This window comes from Diadema setosum, chromosome 16 (genome assembly GCF_964275005.1).
Source record: "Diadema setosum chromosome 16, eeDiaSeto1, whole genome shotgun sequence".
Lineage (NCBI taxonomy): Eukaryota > Metazoa > Echinodermata > Echinoidea > Diadematoida > Diadematidae > Diadema > Diadema setosum.
The window spans coordinates 34,124,932-34,150,635 of record NC_092700.1 but is presented as its reverse complement, the minus strand read 5'-3'; the positions used below and the strand labels follow the sequence as shown (position 1 = coordinate 34,150,635).

The 25,704-nt window shown below is 38.3% G+C and overlaps 2 protein-coding genes across 2 annotated transcripts; one reads left to right on the top strand and one right to left on the bottom strand.

Moving 5' to 3' along the window:
* Positions 1-307: 307 nt before the first annotated feature.
* LOC140239838 (uncharacterized) lies at positions 308-13,237 on the bottom strand. The gene is made up of 5 exons (XM_072319660.1): positions 13,226-13,237; positions 8,636-8,665; positions 3,095-3,167; positions 1,405-1,475; positions 308-445 (listed from the first exon to the last, which is right to left on the bottom strand). Exons 1-5 carry the CDS (start codon positions 13,235-13,237, stop codon positions 308-310), a joined length of 324 nt encoding a protein of 107 aa, XP_072175761.1.
* A 4,914-nt stretch (positions 13,238-18,151) lies between these two features.
* LOC140239495 (tyrosyl-DNA phosphodiesterase 2-like) lies at positions 18,152-22,109 on the top strand. The gene is made up of 4 exons (XM_072319328.1): positions 18,152-18,465; positions 19,025-19,244; positions 20,517-20,684; positions 21,804-22,109. The coding sequence occupies exons 1-4, from the start codon at positions 18,152-18,154 to the stop codon at positions 22,107-22,109; spliced, it is 1,008 nt and encodes a 335-aa protein (XP_072175429.1).
* The last annotated feature ends 3,595 nt before the right edge of the window (positions 22,110-25,704 follow it).

Genomic DNA, 25,704 nt, shown 5'->3' with positions numbered 1-25,704 from the left:
TTTTTGTCCCTTCGTCTTTCCTTGGAGCTTGTAAAAGTATATTTTGGCGATGACTATAGTCATCAAGATGACGCCAACTCATAGACGATGATTGTATCAGCGTTTCATATAAATGTACCAAGCTTTGAAATCCGATTATTGTTTCACATTATGTCTGATTTAACCATTGTTTTATATTCTTCTATTTGTCTTACTTAATCCTTCTCTCTCTCTCTCTCTCTCTCTCTCTCTTTTCAGGGCAAAAACCTTAAAAGTGGTATAGAGCTATAAAAACTGGATTGTGAAATTTAATATTAAAGACGCGGAACTAGGCTTTTAGGATAGGACGTGGAAGCCAACTCACGTATCTCGCATTGTTTCCCCGTGTACTCGGAGGGACAGCGGCAGGTGTAACCCGTGACTGTCTCTTCGCAGTCTCCGTTCTTACAGGGCTGTGTGAGGCAATCTGGAATCAGCGAAAAGAAGTAGGACTACATACACTCATGTTTTTACTCTTAGTCATTACTGCCTTTCTGCTGACAAGTATTATGTGAATACGTGTGTATGTGTGTGTGTGTGTGATATGCATAAAAAAAAATACATGAAACCACGACTCCCCACCAACTTCCATAATTAAATGAACGTCCATGAACAGCACAAACAGCGCGAGACAAGATTCCTTACAGTGACTGCATAATACAGCCATGTTGACAGTTTTGCCAGGTATAGACGATGTGACGACAGGATGTACCTACATAATTATACAGATATAGGAGAATTTCATTGAATAGTTATTTTACGGAAATACTGCAGTAAAGTTCATTTCAACTGCAGCTGTATTTTTGCATCGTCGATATCATCATACAGTTTAACACCTCTATGATCATTATATTTACTGCTATACAAGTACTTTATTATTCGTCCATCTTAGTGATTTCAGTAAACATTATGCACTATTAGCATGATTGCTTTGTTTGTTTGTTTTTTTTTTTCTCCTATAACCACTAGCACTGCTGTCTTCAGGTACATTTATCATTGTTGTCATACCCATGACTGTTTTCTTATCAGTATCGTCATTATTGAGATGATCTCGAAAGTGTTATTGATATTCGTAGCTGGTATTTTCGTCTAAAATCATAATCATCATCACAACCCCCCCCCAAAAAAAAAAAAAAAAAATCATTAACACAATACAAATAAATACACATGCACATGCCCAGACGCACACGCACACGCACAACATAATCTTGTTTGTTGTTTTTTTTCCCCCCATCGTTAAGCCTTACGCGGAATGCTGCAGATGTGGTAGTCGGTCTGAAATCGCGCGCACTCCGGCCCACGAGATGACGAGTAGGCCACACCCGCGTAACCACGGGAGACGAGCTTCGGGATGAACTGGACGTAGGAACCGTTGACGCTCCTCACCTGACATCGGCTGGTGACACCGAGGCCGACGTAGCTCGCATGGTAGCCCTCTCGACACGAGCTCGGATAGGCTTTAAGGATCATCAAAATTGTGATTGTTTTGAGGAGAACATTAGAAGTTTAAAATGATGCATGATTTTTTTTTTTTTGGGGGGGGGGGGGAAGGGGAGCGAAAGGGATAGAGAAAGGCGAATAAAGAAGTGTCTCAATGAATCTTGAGTTAAATGAGAGAGAAAGAGGAAACAACCTCGGAAATAAGACAGACAAAGCTAACGAAGGGGTGAATGATTGGTAAAGCGGATGCAGATGAATGAAAAAAGAAAGTTTCAGTAAGAGGTGTCGATTTTAAACATTTGACTCTAACAACTGAATTTTTTACGTAAATAACATTTAGTTTGTGTTTATTCGGTCACTCAGGAAGTTATTGCCAGTAACGTCTGTACAACTTCCGAAAATGAAACGGAATATGACTTGAAATCAACACAACGTATCTCCATGAAACTTGGTATAAAAAATTGCACAAAAATGATCTATCAAACTTACAAGGGTGTACTGAGGTCAAAGATCACGGGTAACAAGTTTGATAGCTACAATATACTAACAAGCACAGTCGCAGAAAGCAAGCACTGGAAAATGATAGAACGAACTTGGTACATGGATATATAACATTATTTCAAAGAAACTATTTCCATTGGATCGACAAAAGACTCGAAGGCACTCATCCATTCTGCAATATATATATATATATATATATATATATATATATATATATATATATATATGCATGTTAAGTCCAACTTCACTTAGCAGTGGGTTAGCAGCAATGTCGATAGAAACAACAACAACAACAACGAGAAAGAGTTTATGATAATTGTCTTGTACAATCTTGAACAAGCTCATGCTTTTACGCAGGCCCCATCATGCCCATCATATTTTATCGCATCATGACCACAGTTCAATTCGCATGTATACAGACCATGTGTTTACACCAAAAAAAAACAAACAAACAAACAAACTTTGTACATTCCGATGAAGTCTCATCTAATTTATGTTTTGTATAATTTTCGTATTTATATACTTTATTGTGATATATGTGAGAAATATGAAAATAAATTGAAATGAAAAATGGAAAAAAAAAGATAATTATCGTAGTCTTCCATCAAAAGACAGCGCATTACTTGTCAAAAGTGCTGTCTTACATGAGAGAAGAAAATGGCTTAAAAAGAAAAGAGGAAGGGAAGGGGTAAGCATACGAACTTAAACTTTATTTGAGCTTGAAATGACAAGATGTTTGATCAAAGTAACATTCAAGTGAAATAAAACAAGAGAAATGAAAACCCACTCACATCGAAGCCGTATTTTGTAGATCGGTGTATTGACAACAACTAAGAAAGAAGAACTGTTCTAATAGCCTACCTTACTAAACAGTAATTTCATCACAGCCCTCCCCCCCCCCCTAAAAAAATGGACGCACTTTCAAGTCGGACAAGTTGCTGATTTTTGTGTTTCAATAGCTAAATCAAGGTTTGCAATCCATGGAGCTTGTGAAAGAATTAGAATATAGTTGCTAGAAAGCTCAAGGCGGATTAAGTGTTTTCACATTTCCATTTTTTTTTTAATTATCAAAACAAATATATCAATTATTCAAACAAATAGGGAGCAATCAAGGCAGGCTTGTTTAACAAGTTACCTTCGACGAACGACGGAGAGGTTGCCATGGCAATGACGACAATAATCATTGTGATTCTGGCCCGAGGTTGATCCTAGGGTAAAGAAAGGGTAATTAATAAAAAAAAAAAAAGATTGTCATCTCCTACAGGACAAGGGCTTGTGTACGACGTCGTGACCGTGAATATATCTTATTTTTATAACCATGGGTTTGTGCATCCTTACAAATGCTATCTAATCATAGGGAACAGTGAAAAGTCAAGGCACCGCCATATGCAATGATCTATCCGACGAAATGGAAAAATTGCATGTCGTTCCAGCAATTTAGAAACAACGTCAACGGTCTTCAACTATCGACCAAGTCACTGGCATTATTTCACCTTATGTCTTTTTGGGTGCACGTCACGAGACCGACACCCACGAGTCATACAGCCCACGAGTCATACAGCCGATGAGTTATACAGCTCACGAGTCATACAGCCCATTAGTTCGACACTATAAAAGTAACAAGGCCCATCACGAGACCGACACACTAAGCTCCGTGTTAGTATCTGTCGAACTGTATGGGCTGTTTTTACCTTGTGTCGGTCTCATGGGCCTTATTTGCCTAGTGTCGAACTCATGGGCTGTATGACTCGTGAGCTATTTATGACTCATGGACCTGTTTTCATTGTCGAAGTCGTGAGCTGTATATGACCAGGGAGGTGACCTCCCTGATATGACTCGTGAGTGTCCATCTAATGGGATGACCCCGTCTTCTTCGCACTTGATACATATTGTTTTTGTACTATTTGTATTTTTTTCATGTTTGTCTACTGCAGATTGTGGTAAATTCTGATTTACTTTTAGGCCTTTCCTCACCAAGCGTATTCCGAATAAATGTCTGAAATTTACTCAAAAAGTTGAAAAAGAGCAGAAATTTAAATTGAAAAGTGTTCTATAAGAGTGATGAATTCTTAAATAAGTTTTATAATGTGTATGAGAATTACGTCAAAGAATTTACAAATAAAATGTTAAGGAAGTAAACGTTAATTAACCCTTTGCATGCTTTGAGTGCAGATTGCCAAATAAATCGGATTAGCATTGTATGAAAACTGTCCAACGTTCTTGGCCCAGAAAGGGTTAATGGGGTGGTACAGTTTTGGTTTAGATGGGACTGCAGGTTTCCAACTTTACGTGTGTGTTTGTGTGTGTGTTTGTGAGATAATGAGAAACCTCTTCTGAAATATGAAAGAACATGTACTAGTAATTCTTAGAGGATTTCACAGTTTATTTGATGCCAATTTCATGAAATTTGGTCTTTAAATAGCTGAGATATTAAAAAAAAACAACCGATCATATTAAAATGTGACAGGCCACGACTTTTATTATAATCTCTCTGTTTTACCTTTTTTGAATATCTCCGTCATTTCAAAATCGATTTCCATCAAATAAACATTCAATTCCCCTATAATTGTATGCTCTTTAACATTTCATACTTTGGTTTATAAATATCTCTCAAAACGTGGAAACCTGAATTGGTACCTCAATCAATAACTATACCACCCTTTTAAATGTAAATTATGTATTGGAAGCTTGGAAGCGGAAATGAGATCCTACATCAGTCTTCAAGCGATACCAGAACATGATGAAACCGAATCCAGCAAAATGCGTAGATATTTCGATTTATTATATTAATGTGTTTTTGACTATTTCCTCTGTATTTCCTCTGTTGATGACGTGAAATCGCCAACGTGTGAAGTTTGATGTTTTAAGTTAATCAATAATGAGTAAACATGGAAATGAAAAAGAGTATGATTATTACGTCCACATTGTTTCGGTTTCATTTTCCGTAGAAAGGAGCATAGGTTGAACGTTCTTCCGCAAACATATTCCTGGTCACGGGTTCATGTTTTTACCACTACGGAAATGTCATGAAGATGTAGATACCCTTACTGATGCGTTGCCATAACTACTATATTGTTTTACAAACATTAGATCATTTTTAGATTCATTGTTATAAGACAAATAAAATGTGGTTGACGGAATCTAAATTATTCCATCGAATAAGACTCATTGTCTTTACCGGTCAACAAGGAACGTTCACAAAACGGCAAAATGTAAGACTTAAATATTATGTCCTAAATTTGAAATTCAACGTAAGCTTCTGTTTTTATCAATAAATTGAGACAGTAAAACGAAGAGAACGAGATCGACAGAAACAAACAAGATAATTAATCAATCAATTATCAACTGAAATAACAATCTCAGTTACAAACTGTTCAACTGTTAAATAAGAAATAATACCGTTACCTTCTCCTTTAACTTACCATTGATTTACGTCCGTTTTAAACGCATCCGTAGGATCGATAAAACTTCCTCAAACAACAGCTGTCGCAGAAACATTGGCTTCCTTCGTCATTTCATTTTCTCTATCTCTATTAAATATTTTTATGAGTGGAAAAATATATCACCAGTAAGACACAAGTTGTAGTACACGTACTTCTTTCAACCAATCGCTGAGAAAGTAATTCCAAACGCTCAGATATCATAGCTCACTTCCACATATCATTCACACCCTTTGTGTGTACGGATATATGACTCCATCCGCCGCTATTCACCTTTTGATGTCAACTATTTTTATAACCAGAACTCCTTGAGCACCTGATAATTTCACTTTCCTTCAAGGAGCACTGCGCATGTGCAGTCTATTACAAGAGCAAAGAAGCAATCACGTCGTTTCCGCCCATCGCAATAACGTATACGATACTGAGTGTATGTACAAAATTGACATGACACAACAACGAAGTAATATTTTGATGACCTTCCTACACGACAATTGGCGAGCAGTTGTAATGAATTTGGCCACTTTGTCTTCTCTTCCACCCTACTATATACCTACTGTTCCACATTACCATGATTACATTCTAGGTTGTCATAGTTGTACTGAAAATCATCCCCGGGTTTTCTCTGCGTGTGTTTTCTGTTTGTGTTGGTGTGTGTTTGTGTGTGTGTGTGTGTGTGTGTGCTTTTATTCTAAAGTTATCTTTAGGTACCAAAGTTTAATGATGTTATGAAGTATTTCAAGATGTGTAAAGAAGAAGAAAATAATATAGCGAGTAAAAGAGGAACAGTTGGAATGCATTTGTTAGAGTGGGAATAATGAGATACACCGAAGATGATATGTGATTTTCTTTTCCTGTTTTGAATTTGCCGTATCTGCGAGTTATTGTCATATCGTTGTCGGGCTTTTTTTTTTCTTCCTCTTTATTGCTTCTACCATTTCCACATCATTTCCACATTATGATTAGGAAGTATTTTATTGTACGAGAAACAAATGGCAATTTACACGGCAGAGTTATTCAAATGTGAATAAAACCTGAAACCTGAGGGCTGAAGGCACGGGGGGGGGGGGGGGGAGGGGTTGCATGTTGGCGTTGTGTGGGAATGTGTGTGTGCATGAGTGTATGTTTTCTCGCAAATGGCCTCATTTTTTTTCTCATGCCCCGTTTTTTGTTTTAAGCAAGTTATCTATTATGTTCCCGTTTTGTGGGCCTTTTGCGAGAATATGTGTTTAAAAAACAAAAAGCGGATTTCGTTTCCTTGGTTAAAAAAGTTAAAATGTAAGTTTGACATTAGGTTGCACAATGGTGGTGTTACTGCATTTTGTCCTTATATAGTGTAAGTTTGACGTTATTTTGTACAAAGTTTGTGTATAATGCAGTTTGTCTTTGTATGATGTTTTGTTTTGTTTCTGTGAACGTTTTTGTTTCTGTGATATGAAATTGAACGAAATTCAAATAAAGAATTAAAAACTAGAAATGTCGCTATGGCGACTGATGCCTTCGCCATAATGCATGATTCTCCCAATAGGTGTATGGTACAATGTCTTCACAATGTGTGATGACAGTTTCACATAACTGACAGAATACTGAAATGACAGGTTTGTCAGAAATATCTTGAATGTTCACTTTCCTTGAACTAGGTTTGCTATAATTGTCTAAGAGTGCAGGTACCTGTATTTGGGGAATTGAGGATTTTTACTTGACTTCTGACCGACCCTTTTATAAGTTTATATGCATTGAGTAATTTTCAAGGTATGAAGAAAGAGTGTAATTACAGTATAAAATATATATATATATATTTTTTTTTTTGGCATTTAAACCTGGCCTTTGACCTTCTGGCTATAAATTTCCCAGAGAATCTCCATTAGGTAATACATGTATATATCAAGTTTTAAAAATAATAATGCAAGCATTGCATATACTAGTATATGAGAGAAATAGTAAAATTGTGAGGAGTTGACCTTGACCTTTGACCCCTGACTATTGACCCATGACCCATACATTCCCTACATAATCCCTGCCAGTCAGTACATGCGTATGTACCAAGTTCCATGAAGATACATTGAACCATTTGCGAGAAAAGTGAAATTCTTACATTTTCACCTAACCTTTGACCTTTTGACCTTTGACCTTATGACATGAAACTCTCTCTAGAGAATCTTTATGCAGTAGTACATGTCTACACTAAGTTTCATGAAAATACCTTCAGGCATTGCATGGATATGGGGGAAATAGCATTTTAGCATTTGACCTTGACCTTTTGATCTTTGACCTCTTGCCAATGTCACTAAAATCTACTCAACTAATTTCCCCATCATACATCATCCCTGGACCAAGTTTGGTGAAATCTGCTTCATCCAGTTTTGAGTTATCACGTAAACAGGTAAATTTTAGGATTTGACCTTGATCTTTGACCTTTGACCTCTGTCCAATTTCACTCAAAAACTAGTCAAGTTATTGTCCTATCATACATCATCCTCGGACAAAGTTTGGTCAAATTTGCTTGATCCAGTCTTGAGTTATCGCGTAAACGGATACAATTTTATGATTTGACCTTGACCTTTGACCTTTGGCCTTTGGCCGATTTCATCCAAAATCTAATCAAGTAATTGCCCCATCATACTTTATACTTGGACCAAGTTTGGTAAAATTCCAGTCAACATTACTCAAGTTATCGCGTAAACAAATGCGGACGGACGTACGGACGGACGGACGGACAACCCGAAAACATAATGCCTCCGGCACCACTTCGTGGCGGAGGCATAAAAATCTTTACTTTACGGGATGAACTCGGGATAAAATTATACCCTCATTGTAATGAAAAAACACTGTAGGATATAGGCCTACAAATACCTTTTATTATTTAATAATATTAATAACATTTAAACGTATAACAGTGAAACTCAATAACATAACGGACATTAGTGCTTGATATGACTTTTAAGAGTAGAGTTATAGATTGTGAGAAACATGATTTACACTGATTTGCAATAAATTCTGAAAGAAACTCAAACAGATTTTGTGGAATTTTTAAGTATTAACCATGTTTCTTTGAAGCAGTGATTTCAGACATAATCTAGCAGAAAAGAAGACAATTTGACTTGTCTCAGTTTCAGTTCAGTTCAATTCAAAATTCATTTTCAACAGATCGCAAGGACAGCTGAAGGAAGTGAAATGAAATGACGATTGAATTGAAATCACTCGGTAATTAATAATAATAGTAATACGGGCTTATTTACCCAGGCTAGCCTCTTCAGTTTGCCACTTCTCTATACCAGAGGGCCCTGCTATTATTATTACCCTAGAGTTGCCAGGTACCACGGTACCAATTTATACACCTGGGTCGAGAGCCTACATGGTGGGTAAAAGCATCTTGTCCAAGGATGTAAGCACTGGGCGGGATTCGAAATCGGGTCCTCCGATTGGGAGTCGGGAGTCTTATCCACTATGCCACAGCGTCCCCAGTATCATTTGAAACGAATAGGCTTGCTATAATAAATACGATAAAGATACGTTTAAAATGGAGGGATTCACCAAAACACACTTCTTATAATGTGCAGGTCCATCAAGAAAAAAAAATAGCGTAAAATGATCAAGGAATGAATGGTAAGTATACACACATCATGTCCGATATCCAGGCCCGATAATGCTAAGGCCGTGGGAATCTGACGGGATTCAAACTCGCTATACCTCCGATTGTGAAAGAGAGTCAATATGGACGAATCTATATATCATTATATAAATACATCTATGAATCCTCATAGCCCATTACACGAATATGCCCTTTAAACACTGGCATTGACACTGGTATTCACAGGAATTGAGCTCATCAATAAGTCAAAACGCAAACAATAATTCTTCCGTGGCTGGAGACAAGGCCACGTCGCTGCCAGTAGACCATTCATTTCCTATCGAAGTATACTGGATTCTGGAATGTCCTTAGTGTTTGCACGGAACCCAACAAGTTGTCGCCAGTAGTGACTTAAGGGTATAGCTTACCATTTGCAGATGAAACAAAAACCCAGCATTAGTGCTTTAAACTATACGTAGTTCTGAAATGCGAGTTAGGGATAGAAACAACAACTGTAAAAAAACTGAATCCATATAATCGATGCTAAGTATTTTTAAATACACAAAATTTAAACAATTGTTATAATAAGAATACTTCCAGATTAAACCGTCTACAGTTACGGTTTATTGAGAAAAATACTGATATCTCCTTATATTTTAGGCTTTATTGCAAAAATTTATGTGGTAGACCTATACATATGCATCAAATGTGATATCTTGAACATTTCTAAAATCACTGCTCCCAAAGGTAAACTGGACCTTTAACCATCAGGAAATGACTAAAATAAAATCCATGTGACCTGAAAGTTTGACGATGGAAACCATCGTTTTATCCCGATTGTATTTTTTCTTCTTTCTCTTGAGGACACAATACATGATTTATGGACGGTCATAATAGTGAGCCCTAGTACTGTAATTATGAATCCAAAGTCCGAGCTAAAGGGAAGTTATTAATCATCTGCTTGCTTACAAAAGATGTTATGATTCTTAGCTGCTGGGTTCATATACATTCTTTGCGTTTCCTATTTCATATCAAATATCATAATCGGAGGATATGTTCATCTCGCAGTCACGTAGGCTTTAAGAGAATTTACTATTGGTAGGAATAATTGAATGATGATGAATACAAGACATCTCCTAGAATAATAGAAATGAAAATCGTAATTAGGTGATCCGAGTATCCTCTCGGATCACCTTCTGTATCTGTACGGATTCTTTGTTCTTCTTCTTCTTTCTTTATTTCTGGACAAAAGTTGTGTATCTACGTACTCACAAAGTACTCAGAGTATCAACTTCAAACTCATACCATATATGTATCATGTCCCAAAGACGACAAATCTAATGTATCACTGTGATTGGTCGGTCGTGACGTCACTATGACGTCATTATATGAAAACACATTCTCAATCATATCTCATTAATGGAATAGAGTTTTTCAATGAAATTTACGTCACATATATTTCAATTGATGCGCATTCTACTCATGTTCTCAAAATTCACATTTTCTCTTGAAACGTGCGCGTAAGTGCGCGTTGAAATATTTGTATGCTCAAATCGAACTCAGTTAATTTTTTTTGCACACGTTTCAGACCATTTGGAGCATTTTTTGAAAAATTGAAAAAAATTGGACGGACGCGTACGCGCGCGCGCATATACGCACGTACAGCTCATATGCAATAGAAATTTCCACTTTTTTTACATAGATCGGATGCCTGAAATGTCAAGGAATATTTCTACCAAGTTTCAAGTCAATCCGACTCAATATGACGTCATACGGGCCCGTCAAAGTTCAAAATCCGCGCGCGCGTCAATGGCGATATACAGTGCAACAATGCCAAAAAACCGCCAATTTTAAATCCGAATTTACTCGCCAGGATGGACAATGACCCCCCCCCCCCCATTTTCTTTACATATTTTGAAAGCTGATGGGTTGTACATGTCATTCCATGGGTTGGCAATGCTGGAAAAATGATAAAAAGATATCAAATTTCTTAATAAAATAAAAAAAGTAAATTTTCAAAATGACGTCATCAAATTTCAAGTTTACTCGAGCGTATCTCACTTATCCTTGGCCAATTTTCACCCAGATTTCAGTATGCTGTAGCTTATTTAATACTCTATCAGTTATGTAATAACACAGTTTTGATTGAATGACAGCATGACCTCGTAAAAATGGATTGAAAGTAACCTTGCCGAATTTGACCAGTTTACGTGTTATCTCTATGGGAGTGCAGTTTGTCTCGAAATGAAAATTGACATGACTGTCTTTTTCGAGCACTAGCTCACTTATGCTTCGATGAATTTCTCCCAGATTTTAATATGTTGTAGCTGAGACTTTGGGCTATCGTAAATGTGCCTTTTATTTTTTCATACGATGTCGGGATCACGTCAATAAACTTGGTTGAAATTAAAGCTCGCAATTTTGTCCGTTTACACTGCTGGGCTCGGCCGCGCTTTTAATTCAAACCTTTCAATATTTTGTCGTAGTGGCGCTCTACTTGTAAACAAACGCAATTTGGTATTGTCTGGTTTTCAGACCCTTTGCCAAATGAATTCCGTGGCGACGAAGTCGCCGTTCGGGCAAAAGCCTTTGCCGAAGGAAAAATCCTTTGCAGGACAAAACCACCTTAAACTATACTAGTTTTCCACGTTGAGGGGGTTAATATCGTGAATAGCGAAATAGTATGGGCAGAGGGTCTGGAAGCCAGACTAAAATTGGCCGCGCATTTGGCCCACTTTGCGTTTACACCAAGAAGAGGCCGGGCTCGGCCGCGGCTCGGCCGCGGCCGAGACCACCTCCAGAGCGAGGCCAAATGCGAGGCCAATTTTTGGCGCGTTTATACTGAAGCGGCCGAGCCTCGCACTGTAAACGGGGTCCTAGCCGCGCAATTGAGGCCGGACTCGGCCGCGACCGAGCCACGGCCGAGCCCGGCCCCGCACTGTAAACGGGGTCGTAGATGGCAGGTCTGACTCCCTTTTCTAAATGAGACTCCAAGCATCACATGGCCAATGTCCCCTCAACACAGATGAAACCTGTATGGTCATGCCTATTGGGATCAGGACTCAAATCATTGATTTCCCTATAGATCGGATCACCTAATTTGTCAGTGTTGACAAATTCCGAGTCTAGTTGCTATTATCGGTTATGGTAAGTATGGTGATATAACGATGGTAATGACAGTTATCGGTTATGATTATGATAACAATGATAATGACGAAGATGATTTATAAGAGAGAATGAATAAAAACAGATAAATGACCATTCCGTCCAAATTTAGGTACTTGTGTGAAGTATTCAGTACCGTTTTCTTTTCTACCATCAAAACTCTATACTGGTTAAAGGCATAATTTACAATTTGCAGATGAAACAAAAACCCAGCATTTGCTTCAAAATAGTTCTAAAATGTGAGTTAGGGACAGAAACAACCACAGTAAAAAATTGAATCCGTATAATCGATGTTAAGTATTGTTAAATAAACTAAAAAAGAACAATATTTATAATAGATATGTTCCCAGACTTAATCGTCTACAGTTATGGTTTATTGAGAAAAATTCTGATATCTCCTTATATGTTAGGCTTTATTGCAAAAATGTTATAAAATTTTATAAAATGGGTTCAAGAATGTAGCCAATTGGAAGCGCTGAAATGAGGCACGAGTATTAATTTCTCACTAACATGCACGGCCTGACGTCACAATGTTTACACTGGCAGTGCGCACTCAATCAGTTGTTACAAGTGCGTCGCGCGCTACTATACGCGCTGTCAATCCTGTAAACAACTTCTAGTTCGGGCTGCCGGCCGGCCTTTCTTGTGTGCATACTAGTAACATGACAATATTGTGTGGCGTACGTATACTCTTAAGCCCGCCGCACACTACACGATTTTGCCCCGATTCACCGGTCTTAAGACCTTAAGACTAGAAGTGTGACGTCACAGTCTTGCCATTTTCTAGTCGTACGACTGGGTCTTAGCGCCAGTCGTAGAGATTTGACATGTTGAATTTCTACGACCAGTCGGGAGCTTTGAGCCATTCACAATGCAGTAAAATGCAAGCTCACGCAGTGCGCACTGCGCGCGCTTTACAGTCGGGTCGTATAGTGTGCGGTGTCCGGTCGTACGACTGGCCTTAAGACCCAGCTTGGCTTAAGACTTTAAGACCAGTCTGATCGTGTAGTGTGCGGTGGCCTTTATACGTACAGTACTTAGTACTTATGTGCGAGATTTCCGAGTGCGACGTGTGTAAATGTTTGAGACGAACATCTTCGGACATCTTGACTTTTGAGCGAGTGCTACATGTAGCTGACTGGTATTGACCCACAAAGGTACGTGAAGAATGCTGTTAGTTTTCGACCCATTTTATAAAACAAATGATGCACAGGATTATTTCGTGGCGTTAGTGGAGATGCAGCTCACTCTCGGGTATTTACAATGCAGTGCAACACGCACTCGGCTTCGCCTCGTGCATGTTTCACAAAATTATTTTGTAAATACCCTCGAGTGCGCTACATCCCCACTAACGCACTCTCTCCTGTGCATCATTATAATGGTAGGATGTTTTGTGATACAACGGACCTACACATACTATGCATCAAATATGATATCTTGATTTTTTTTTTTTTTAATCACTGCTCCCAAAGGTAAACAGGACATTTAACATTAAGGAAACCAAATGGGGAATACCCCCTACACCCCTTGGGGTCGGGGGGGGGGGGGGGGGTCGGGGAGGGTTGCCGCAGAATGATAAATCATCCCGCTACGAAATCATGTGATTACATTTCAGAGTCCGGACTTTGGACTTGCCGCATTGTTCATTGCTCCTCGACCATTTCTATATAACTCCCCCTTTTGGAATCCGTTAACATGCTTCTGTTTGAATGCATCTATAGCGTGCGGGGAAAGGAGAAGGAGAAGAAAAAAAAAGTTATTTAACAGACCATATACTCTTTCAACATCTTTTGTTGTATGCATCTCCCCCCCCCCCTCCACACACACACACACACACACACGCTACGGATCACGCTGCAGCCAATTCAGAGAAATCGTCGAGCGTGGCACCGAAAGAAAGAAAGAAACAAAAAAAAAAACATTATGGGGAAACTAAATTACTCGGAGTTTTCTGCGCAGACAAATTCCCCCTGGCATCTAACACATGATACAAAATTAGTTGTGTTATCAGCAGCAGTTAGTGGCGAATGATTTGACGGGAAGGAATGCCGTTTTTGTCAAAGTAGTGGGCGATTGGCGGAGAGATCTCTCCAACACACACGCTCGGATGCGTGCAGGCTCACGACACTGACTGGGTGCATGTACTTAACGAATGTCCGCAGCGCATGTATTTTGGATTGCAAGAAAAATACAACTCGACTGGACCTGACCGTTCGAAATACGTGAGTACAAATCGTCTACCGTCTTCACTGGTTTTCATTCTCAGCATTCTCTCTGCTATCGTTATGTAGGTATGCCTTTATACTGAGCGTGCGCTTAATATTAAACAGAGTAGCGTAATCATATTTTTCGTTAGCAGCCCAAAGTGTATCGTATATGCTCTTGGCCTTGTCATGCGCTTTTAGTTGCATGCGACAGTACGAGCATTAATACAGACGATGGGAGGTTTGCTTCTTTTTTGTAAATGTAACTTTGGAACAGACTTGTCATGTATCAATTTTAAAGTCCGGATTTTGAGACTTTCAGAATGGAAATAGACCTGACTAACGATAAACCTTGTATCAAAATTATCCTTCTCACATACTAGGATCAAACACACACACACACACTTTTATATGTAGGCCCTATATACAATTATATATATATATATATATATATATATATGTATATATATATATATATATATATATATATATATATATATATATATAATCTTGGAACTTTTCCACGTGTTGGACTTCGAATGTTGTAATTGTATAAGAAGAACGGCAGGCTGAAAATTTTGTAAATAAAAAAACCTTGTTGGATCCATGGCGTATTTGAGACTCGTTCTTCTCATTATATAGGCTGCCATATATATATATATATATATATATATATATATATATATATATATATATGTACATATATATATATATATATATATATATATATATATTCAGTTTAGGTCCAATAGTGTTGAGATATTGGCTCCACGAAAAACTGAAGAAACAAACTGGTAATGCATTTTTGGCCAATAAAGCATGACTTTATTCGGCTCAAATTTTCGGCGTCCTACACCTTCTTCAGGAGTCTTTTACGACTCCTGAAAAAGCGTATATATAAACAATTGTATAATATATATATATATATATATATATATATATATATATATATATATATGTATATATATATATATATATATATATATATATATATATATATATGTATATATGATATGTAATACATATTGTATATACATAGTTACATGATGCACGCATGCTTTTGTCTTCATAAATCCCATGAAATTTCACGGGAAAGGTGAAACCTCTTTGTCGGTCCTTCAGACGGTAGTTCTGATGCATTATGAAACGTAAAGGTTACACACAGATGTACCCTACTAATGTACAATGCTAATCCTTGATTTTTTCCCTACTATGATTATGTTGTCACACCCTTGACGCCTGAAACTTGGAATGTCAACATTGACATTTGGTGGGTGTCTGAGTGGATTCTTCTGAGTGTAAATTTACACTTATTTCCATTTTTCATGATAACCGTGGCTGAGAGGTGAACTTGTAAAATGATTATCTAAATTTGTATAATCCCACGGAGATTCAAACATTATGCGAGATATCAATGTAGCCCAGATGCACGTATATCAATATGACTGGTATTGTATTATATTAGTTGCTGCGAATGATTAATATTAAGGTTTTATCATCTCGTTCCTTGTCTCACTGGGCAGACTTCTTTCACATCCGCGTTTACAGCTGAAATAAGAGTTGAATCATCGCCGGAGATTTTTTTTTTTAAATGTCCCCAATCAATTTCAGGCAACGACATAATTTAAGAAGGCAGATTCGCGAATAAATGACAGGACAAGAATAGAGCCTTTTTGACCTACTTAACTATTTTTCATACTATTTTTTTTTCAATTTGGTCTCCTGGTTTACATGTATTTCAGTTTTTTATTCTGTCAGATGACTCATAATGACGATGCTTTCGAGCTGACTGTTACAACAACGTTATTGTTATCGGCTTCATGTTTTGTTGTAAATTGAGCGCGAACTTCCTATACCTTTATTCCCTTGTGTGCTTTGAGTGGCGACAGGTTAAAGGCATAATTTACAATTTGCAGATAAAACAAAATCCCAGCATTAGTGCTTCAAAATTGTTCTAAAATATGAGTTAGGGATAGGAACAACCAATGTAAAAATTTGAGCAAGTATAATCAATGTTAAGTATTGTTAAATATACAAAATGTGAACAATAGTTATAATAAAAATATTTCCAGACTAAACCGTCTACAGTTATGGTTTAATGAGAATAATAGTGTTGGCTCCTTATTTTCTAGGCTTTATTGAAAAAAAATTATATGGCAGGATGTTTTGTGATACAACTGACCTACACAATATGCATCAAAAGTGATATCTTGAACATTTTTAAAATCACTTCTCCCAAAGGTAAACAGGACCTTTAATGAAACTCCCTATAGAGTTGTACACACTATCCCAAGCCCCTGGCACCGAAAGAGTTAAGCACCGGAGGCCCGGAATGAGTGCATGTTTTTTTTTTTTTTTTTTTTTGAATTTCCGCTGGCCAAAAGACGCAGGAAAACCTCCTACATGATAATCAATATCCATGCTTTCCAGGAAATACTGCCTGGGTAATTCGTTATGACATATAACTATTAATAGGCATGGTAGGCGTATAGGGCGGGGTTAGTGTGTTAATATTTTATCCAATTATGTCTTCGTTTTTCTATCTTTCATGATCCAATATTTAGATTTTGTTTTTCAGTGTTTGATGAAGTGTTCAAAGCCTATATCGACTGTCTAAACCCTCTCCATCACCATCCCCTTTCATATTTTGTAGGTCTGTGTGTGTGTAGAAGGGGCGCATTTTTACGATGGAATGTCTCTTCGTCAAATTTGCATACTTTAAAGAATAAACTTTAATCCGCTCTAAAATTTTATCAATTTGATAAGAAAGAGATAAATATTCCCTGCAGAACAATGCAAACATGATCAAAATCGGATAAGAAATAAGGAAGTCAGACAAAATTTTAATCTTTTTTTTCGGAAAGCACTTCCTGACCAGTGGTTATGATTATTCAAATCAGCAAGTGGATGATGTCATACTCTCACAATTTCTTATTCATTTCATATACAGAAATGAAAAAAAAATCATATTTTATCTGTGTGAATATCATAAAACTTGCCTTAAAACCACCACAAAAAAAAAAGAAAAAAAAGAAGAAGAACAAATGTTACACAAATGATATATTTTGATACTGGAATATTCTTTTACCTGTATTTCTTGTCCGAATTTTGTCGTTTTTGGAACGTTTGCAGGGAATTTTTTGTGTTACTTTGAAAGTTTATTTACTTTTGAGGTAGATTTCCTCTTTAAAGATGTAATACATAATTCATGAAAATATGGAACAAGGAAAATCGTCATCATGTGTATTGTCACTTTAATTTTTTGTTTGAAAACCAAGGCATTCAATGAGGAGACTGTGGTATACTATTAATAGTAGCTATGAGACTCTTGTCTTTAAAGTGGAGCTCAAGATTCCTCTCATGACATCACACACTGTAGTACTCGATCTTCTCATCCAGCAGAGACTGCGTAGTAATTAAAAAAAAAAAATCCAAAGCTTGTGAATGGATTGTCTAAGTTAAACTTTCACTGATGTCTTCTACTGATATTACTGCGTTCACTCAATCCACATGTATAAGTATCATATGGTGAACTTGTTCTTTACGTACAACCTTACATTCAATGTAATTATTCATTTGTCCACACAGGGAGCCTCCTTGTTTGCTTCGCAGTGTGGGCAGAGATATTGGCCTCACATCGCGGAAGAACAAGCATGGTGGATGCTGTGTTTACCTCTTGATAGGGTGTCGATGGTGTTTGAAAAACAACTTGAAACAAAACTCTCACACGCAAAACAAACAAACAAACAAACAAACAAACAAACAAACAAACAAACAGACAGACAAACAAACAAAACAAACCTATATATACTGCCATGGCGTCTACGAACGGTTCGGAAGTTCGCATCCCCGAAGACAGAACCTCGCTGACAAGAAAGAAACGGTCTGCATTATTGGCGCCGCCAGAAGCCGAGCTAGTAGTCCGGGAACCTCGCTGGAAACGAACCCCTTCACCTCTGAGGCGTGCATCCGCTTCACGAGTTCCCCCTGTCGTGGAGGACGCTGGTTCGCACCCCGTGACGCCACCAAAAGCGGAAGGCAATCTTCGTGTTATAACATGGAACATGAATGGCCTAGACGCCAGAGACACGGTAGAAAGGGCGCAAGCCGTCTGCGATATACTAAAAGGGTGAGACATATTGTAATAATCTACAGGGGCAGCGGAAAGGGGGGGGGGGGGAGTCCCCCACACACTTTATTCACAAACTTTCCGCTCGTCAGAACAATGGAAAAAATGAAAGCAAGGGAAGGGAGGGTGTATGATCTCTTGCCACTTTGTTCCAGTTAACACGGTAAAATATTTTCTTTCTTTTTTAATCATTCAAATACTATTCATTACTCTCTGTATATCATCTTTATACTACGTATTAATGCACTGGGGAAGCCGATTGATATTCATAAATAATGAATGTCCCAATACTGGGTAAAAAGTGAATCAAATGAAAGAGAAATGTTATTGTTCATGTTACCCGTTGAGGACGGGCTGATTTTGCTACAACACGCATTTCCCATTGCCCGAGTATACTCGGGACTCGTCCTCAACGGGTTAACCCGTTAAGAGTTAAGGTTAGTATATTTCAATGTTCCTGGAAAATGTTTCTGCTAAGCGTTCACAAAGCCCTATAGAGTGGGGAAAATGAATGGGCTGGGGTAACTTTCTCATATTTTTCATCTTGCGGCTATCTCAGACTTTCACCCGACGTCGTGTTCCTCCAGGAAGTCGTCCCACGGACGCTCGAGGTCATCACCGAGAGCATGAGTGGTTCCTTCGGCATCGCCACGGGCGGAACGCTGAGCGCGTACTTCACCGTCGCGCTGATCGGGAAGACGCGCGACATGGCAATCAGAGGGAGTCGGGTGCTGGCATACCCCAACTCGCGCTCGTCTCGGAATCTTCTTGTTGTTCAGGTAACCATGGCAACGTCATCAGTATTCCTACCTTTCCATTTTCATAAAATGGAAAAAGTAACACTTAATATAATGTGGATTGAGTGAATGTAGCAATATAGAATAGTAGAACTCATTAGTGAACAAGGTGATGTTGGACGAAATCGGGCAATCTTTTAAAGTTATGAATTGTTAAAGCTTTCATGCCGTCATCGCTGGATGAGAAGAACACAACAGTTTGTGACGTCACGCCACTGAAAAACAAGGATATAAAGAAATAATGAAAAGAAATCCACGGAATTACACTTTTCTAATAAAAAGTAACACATTCTTTTAACTTGTTACTGGAATACAGTGAATGTAAAGTTTGATAGTATTCTCCCTGCTTTGTGAAAACAAAAGGTAATTAGTCAACTACTCTTTCATTATACTTGAAAAATGAAATTTTGTAGAATCCTCTTTACAATGTCTTAATTTGTATCGTTGTTCTGCTGTGACGTCATGAACTACTAAGTCCTCTCATTTATCGATGACGGCTCTGAAACTTAGAAAAAAAAATCATAACTTTTGAACGGATTGTCGGATTTTCCTACATCTTCACTGTTTTCTAGTAATATTGCTGCATTCATTCAAACCACATGTGTATTTGGGGGAACATTCCCTCTTTCATCCCTCTGTCCCTGTCATTGTATATAATTATTTAGATCAGAGGAGAAGTCCAAAGTGCGGCACAATGGTAGAAAGGGGGGGGGGGGGAGATGAAGCCACGACTTTTCCAAGTTTTTCGTTTTCATTTCCAGTACAACGTTAACACTGTGAAGAGCACTTCATACCAATGTTTTTATTTTCCCAACATAGAAACAATAATGTGCATACCATTTTAACAACCTTCCATCACGTCCAGTAGCGCACAGTCAAAGAAAGAAAGAAGAAGAAGAAGAAGAAAAAAAAAAAGATTGCACGATTTTGCAGTGGTTTGTGGCTCACTATGAATCGAACAATGTCGATGACCATATAGGGGAATTCCCAACAGCGATATAGTGGTTATCTTTTTTTTTCTTAACAAATACAGGCACACACACACACACACACACACACACACACACACACAAATTGCGGTGATTCACCGTAGGATTTCATACACGATTTTGGGAGACCTTGTTCTGGAATGAATCATGCTCAACTTCGTAACGTTTGCAAAAGGGATATACGACTTCATCATGTGACTTCATCATGTGACTTGTATTTTTTAACTCATCCTCTCCGCGTGTTATTTTTCTCCACGCACAAAAGGCTTGTTTCGACGACGTTGAGTTGGCACTTATGACGTCACATCTCGAAAGCATGCCGTCCAATCGACCAGAGAGGATACTCCAGTTCTGTCAGGTCATGCGGGAGATGCAATCAGAGGATCCCGACAAGATCGTCATCTTTGGTGGGGACACGAACCTCGACTATGAGGTAAGGATCGAGACGGATTGCAGCCACGCTCTTTTACTTTATAGGTTCAGTTTCATTTTGTTGTTTCTCACACATCTCAAAAGTAAAACGGAGGACTTCATCTTTATCAAGGCAAAGCCCAACGTTTTCTTCATGTTATGTCTTAAAGCAATCTTAGTGAAGCGATAGAAATCTAAACAAAACCGCTAAAGTGGGATGTTGTTGTTGCTGTTGTTGCTGTTGTTGTTGTGTTTAAGAGGTGCGAGGGGAGGGGTGGGGTTGGATGACGCCGTCATCTCTAGTCTCCATGCATCCCGAGTAAATAAAAATATTCGAACTTATGCTCTTTCACAAGAAACTTAAACTTTAGGGCCCGAATTCACGAAGGTGGTACAAATGAAACCATGGTTTAAACCATGGACAAAAACCATGGAGCGCCAAGTGTCGCACGGAATATTTCGTTACGAAATTGGTCATTTCGTCGACAAAATGACCGTTTCATTAACGAAATTATCATTTCGTGGACAAAATGTTCATTTAGTTACAAAATGTTGTCATTTCGTTACAAAATAATCATTTCATCGACGAAATGACTGATTTCGTAACGAAATATTCCATGGGACACTTGGCGCTCCATAGTTTTTGTCCATGGTTTAAACCGTGGTTTCATTTGTACCACCTTCGTGAATTCGGGCCTATGTGTAAAGCCAATAAATGTAGAAAGAGAAAAATAAGTTAATAAAATCTTCGTTTGGAAAGATTTCTGTTGGCGTATCAAAGTAATATGAAGAAAAATAGTAAAATATTATAAAGTATATGATACATATTTAGACATTCTTTTGGACGCATAAGTGGTTATCCGAGGACGTAATGAATCAATACATACAAATCAACATGCATAATGCACTGCATACGGCAAATGCTGTTCTCAATAACTTCTAGACTACCAGTATACGGGTCTCTTGCTCATTCGATGTCTTAAGATAAACATGCAATTGTACAGATTTCCATTATGCATTATCATAATCGTTCTTCAAACTTCCTCTTTTTATACTCCTCCTTTTCCCCTGGATATGTCTCAGTCGTATCGTGGTTTTACTGTTAAAGCTCATTATTCACCATTTTCTGTGGATCTTGCAGGTGGCACCGACAGGGGGCGTCCCAGCTGGTATTGTTGATCAGTGGGTGGAGTTCGGGCAAGAGGAGCGAACTAAGTTCACGAAAGACACCTCGATCAACAAGAACGTGCAATCCCGAACCGGGACAATCCACAAACTACGACCGGACCGAGTCTACTTGCGGCCAGCCTCGGAATCGGATCGGTGTATGAGAGTGACGTCATTTGAACTCATCGGGAAAGAGAGAATTCCCGCTTGCAATAACAGATTCCCGAGCAACCACTGGGGAGTTATGTGTGACTTTGAGGTTGTGACAGAGAAGCATTGATGCTTGATGATGGGAAAGACTTTTCAAAGTCAGAGAGATTTCTTGGGATCGCGTATCCTGTGACCTGCACACAAATGCCACTTGTTTTAACAACACAACTCTCATCTCTCCCTCTGATCATGTGCGCAACCTTGGAGTTATCTTTTCCTCTGACGCAAAGATGAGCATGCAGGTTTCACAGATCTGAAAGTTAGCTAAGTATTACATTAGAAATCTGGTGAGGATCAGAAATTCATTGATGCTTTTACTTGCCACACGGCAGTCAGTGCATTGGTCTCGACTACTGTAATGCTCTTCTTGGCGAAATTAGTAAGACTGATGTGGAACGATTACAGAGAGTACATAATACTGCATCTAGACTTGTGTATACACATATACCATGTTCGTTCACGTTCCCCTCTCATACGTCAACTCCACTACCTACTGGCTGCCGGTTAAGGCACGAATATCCTTCAAGCTTCTCCTACTGGTCTACAGAGTAGTCAACAATAGAGCTCCAGAGTACGATGGGGATTGTCTGGTACGACACTCTCACTCTAGGCGCATTTGTCTTTCATCGTCAGTTACCTCACTCAACCACGCACCAACAAACTGGCTGGCGATGTAGCTTTCTCCTCTACTACTCCCAGGCTGTGGGGAAAAAAAACCTCCCTCCCTCTGAAATCACCACAAACACTGCAAAACTTTAAACAAAATTTGGAGAACTACTTATTCTGATATCACTAAATATGTATTGGACTTGAACTGTCGCTGCCTGGATTAAAAAATAAATAAATAAATAGAATAAAAATGTGTGTGTTTTTTTTTTTTTAAATCTACTTTGGCGACCAGGGATGACATCTCATAGCGCTTTGTATCCAATGGCAAAAGGTGCTTTAGAAATATCAACTATTATTTATAATTAAGGACTGCATACAGCTCTCTTTACGTGTTAAGGACGATGGGCCTACCTGCAAATGCAGGGGTTTAAAAACTTGCAGATTCCAGTCTCTGGTCCACAACGACGCGCACGTGAGGAAAGTGGTCCTTTGTCGAATTCTTCCGTCTCTCTAATACTGCAAGTGATTGCAGGAAGAAGAAAACAGATGGTTACCACGCGAGACAACAGCAGGACAGCCTTGGTCATGTTTGTAGACTTATTCTAATTTCTTTAACTTATACTCTTCGAAATATTGGATCGCAATCACTTAGCCGTAAGCAGAGCTAGGTTCGAGGAAATCTATTATGCACAATTATGTACAATAATAGATTGGTAAGACAATAAATGCAACAAATCCATTACTCAAAGTGACAACCAGGGGGGCATTTCATGAAGGAACTTGTCGGATAAAATGTCCGACAAGTCAATTATATCCGACAAGTTCCTTCATGAAATGCCCCCCTGGTATCGTTCTTACCAATAGCTAACTTAATATTCAGTAATAATGGTAAGCCAGTTAGATAAATCATTGAAGAGGCTATTTTGGCTAAATAAGGCATCGATATTGTTGTAATAATAATCATCATCAGCATCATTATCACTATGATTTGTTATATAACTTTATATCTTATAGCATGGAGACGTTGATTCTGATAATAAGATGATAATAATGATGATGATATCATGATGAAGATGATAGTAAACATGCCAACGAAATAATGACAATATCTAAAGATCGTTGTCTTTACTTTTGCATTCGTTATCATTTTTTTTAAACAATCATTACATCTACATGTATTTCATCATTATCATAGCACTTTTATCACTATTAGTTTTTCAACCCTATCACCAATATCCCTGTATACATTATAATCCGACACTTGCTGTGATTTGTATAAGCTGCTATGCGCGAAAGATGATACAATGACAACAGGGCTACAATATTCACAATCCAACATCAGTGAACCTAATGAAGATGTGTGTATGTGTGTGTGTGTGTGTGTGTGTGTGTGTGTGTGGTGAGGGGGGGGGGGGGGTGATAGCGTATGAAGAGGGGGGAGACAATGCACGGCCGACGCCACGTTTTCATAAGTAGTGGCGGCAGTTTATATTTCTGGTGCCACTTCCGGGTTTCATCAGATAACAAGCAGAAAAAAATAATAATAATGAAAAGTCAAAAATTGAAAAGGCCTTCAGCGTAGCACAGGGAACTAAACTTTTTCTAAATAATCATCTTTGAATGGATTTCTGATTTTCCGAAAAAAAAAAAATCACTGAATGCTATACGAATCTTTTTCTATTCGCTGAATTAATAATCGTACGCCGGGGAAAAAAAAAATACTCCTTTCATGTAAGATCTGAAAGGCTACACGGATAATTGTTCAATTATGTGAAATCGATGCTGGTGATGATGAAAGTTTACATTAAAGTACGTGCACTACCATCGCTATTTGCGGGTGAATGTGTGAAACGCCAAATTCTCAAATTTTCTATGACACTTGAATACTAATGGTATTCAAGTGTTTGATGATGATGATGATGATGATGATGATGATGATGATGATGATGACAACGATGATGATGACGCTTCGCAATCGTGACTTTTCTGATTCGCATAATCAAATATCACTCTTTCGTTGCGCTCGTTGTTTTTCGTCATTTTCTGGCCTTTCTTATCCTCATAATGTTTGCATAAGCCATTATCATGCATAAGAGTTTGTTTCAAAAGTTTTCCACCCAATCCAGTCACATACACATGAACAAATGACAAGTGACGAACGTGACATTAATAAAAACACATTAAAATCTAAACAATTTATTTCACGTGAGACGTCATAAAACAATACAATATTTTTTTTCTGTTTTCCTTTTAGAGTCTTACCTGAGAGTTCTATAATAACAAACACAGAAAATAGATTTGTTTATTTTTTCTTTAAATTTGAACCAGAGAAGAAAATATTCAATATAAATATAAGCTGTGACTCCGACATTCACTTCATCCAGACATCTATTTGTCTTTGACCCAATATTATTCCATCAGGGTATCTTTATCCGGTGTAAGACTGACGGGTGCACGTCACGAGACCGACACCCACGAGTCATACAGCCCACGAGTCACACAGTTCACGAGTCATACCGCCTATGAGTTATACAGCTCACGAGTCATACAGCCCATGAGTTATACAGCTCACGAGTCATACAGCCCATGAGTTCGACACTAAACTAACAAGGCCTACAAGACCGACACATTGAGCCCCGTGTTGTATCTGTCGAACTCTTGGGCTGTTTTTACCTAGTGCCGAACTCATGGGTTGTATGACTCGTGAGCTGTATGACTCGTGGACATGTTTTCGATGTCGAACTCGTGGGCTGTATGACTCGTGGGAGTCGGTTTTGTGGAATGACCCCAGACTGACGGAATCGGCATAACAAAGAGTGAAAAATGACTGGACTGAGCAGCCAGAACCGCCGAAAGTGATGACATCAATAGAAATGGATTTGACAAACATAACAATCACTATCAACAGCTAACTGCCTATTCATCGTATCAGCATAATAAGTATCTACGACATAAACGCCTGTACATGAAAAACACAAAGAAACAAAGAGACAAACAGCCAAATGATATCATACAAAGCCATTGAGCACGCAGCTACGCCTCAACCTCGTCTCACA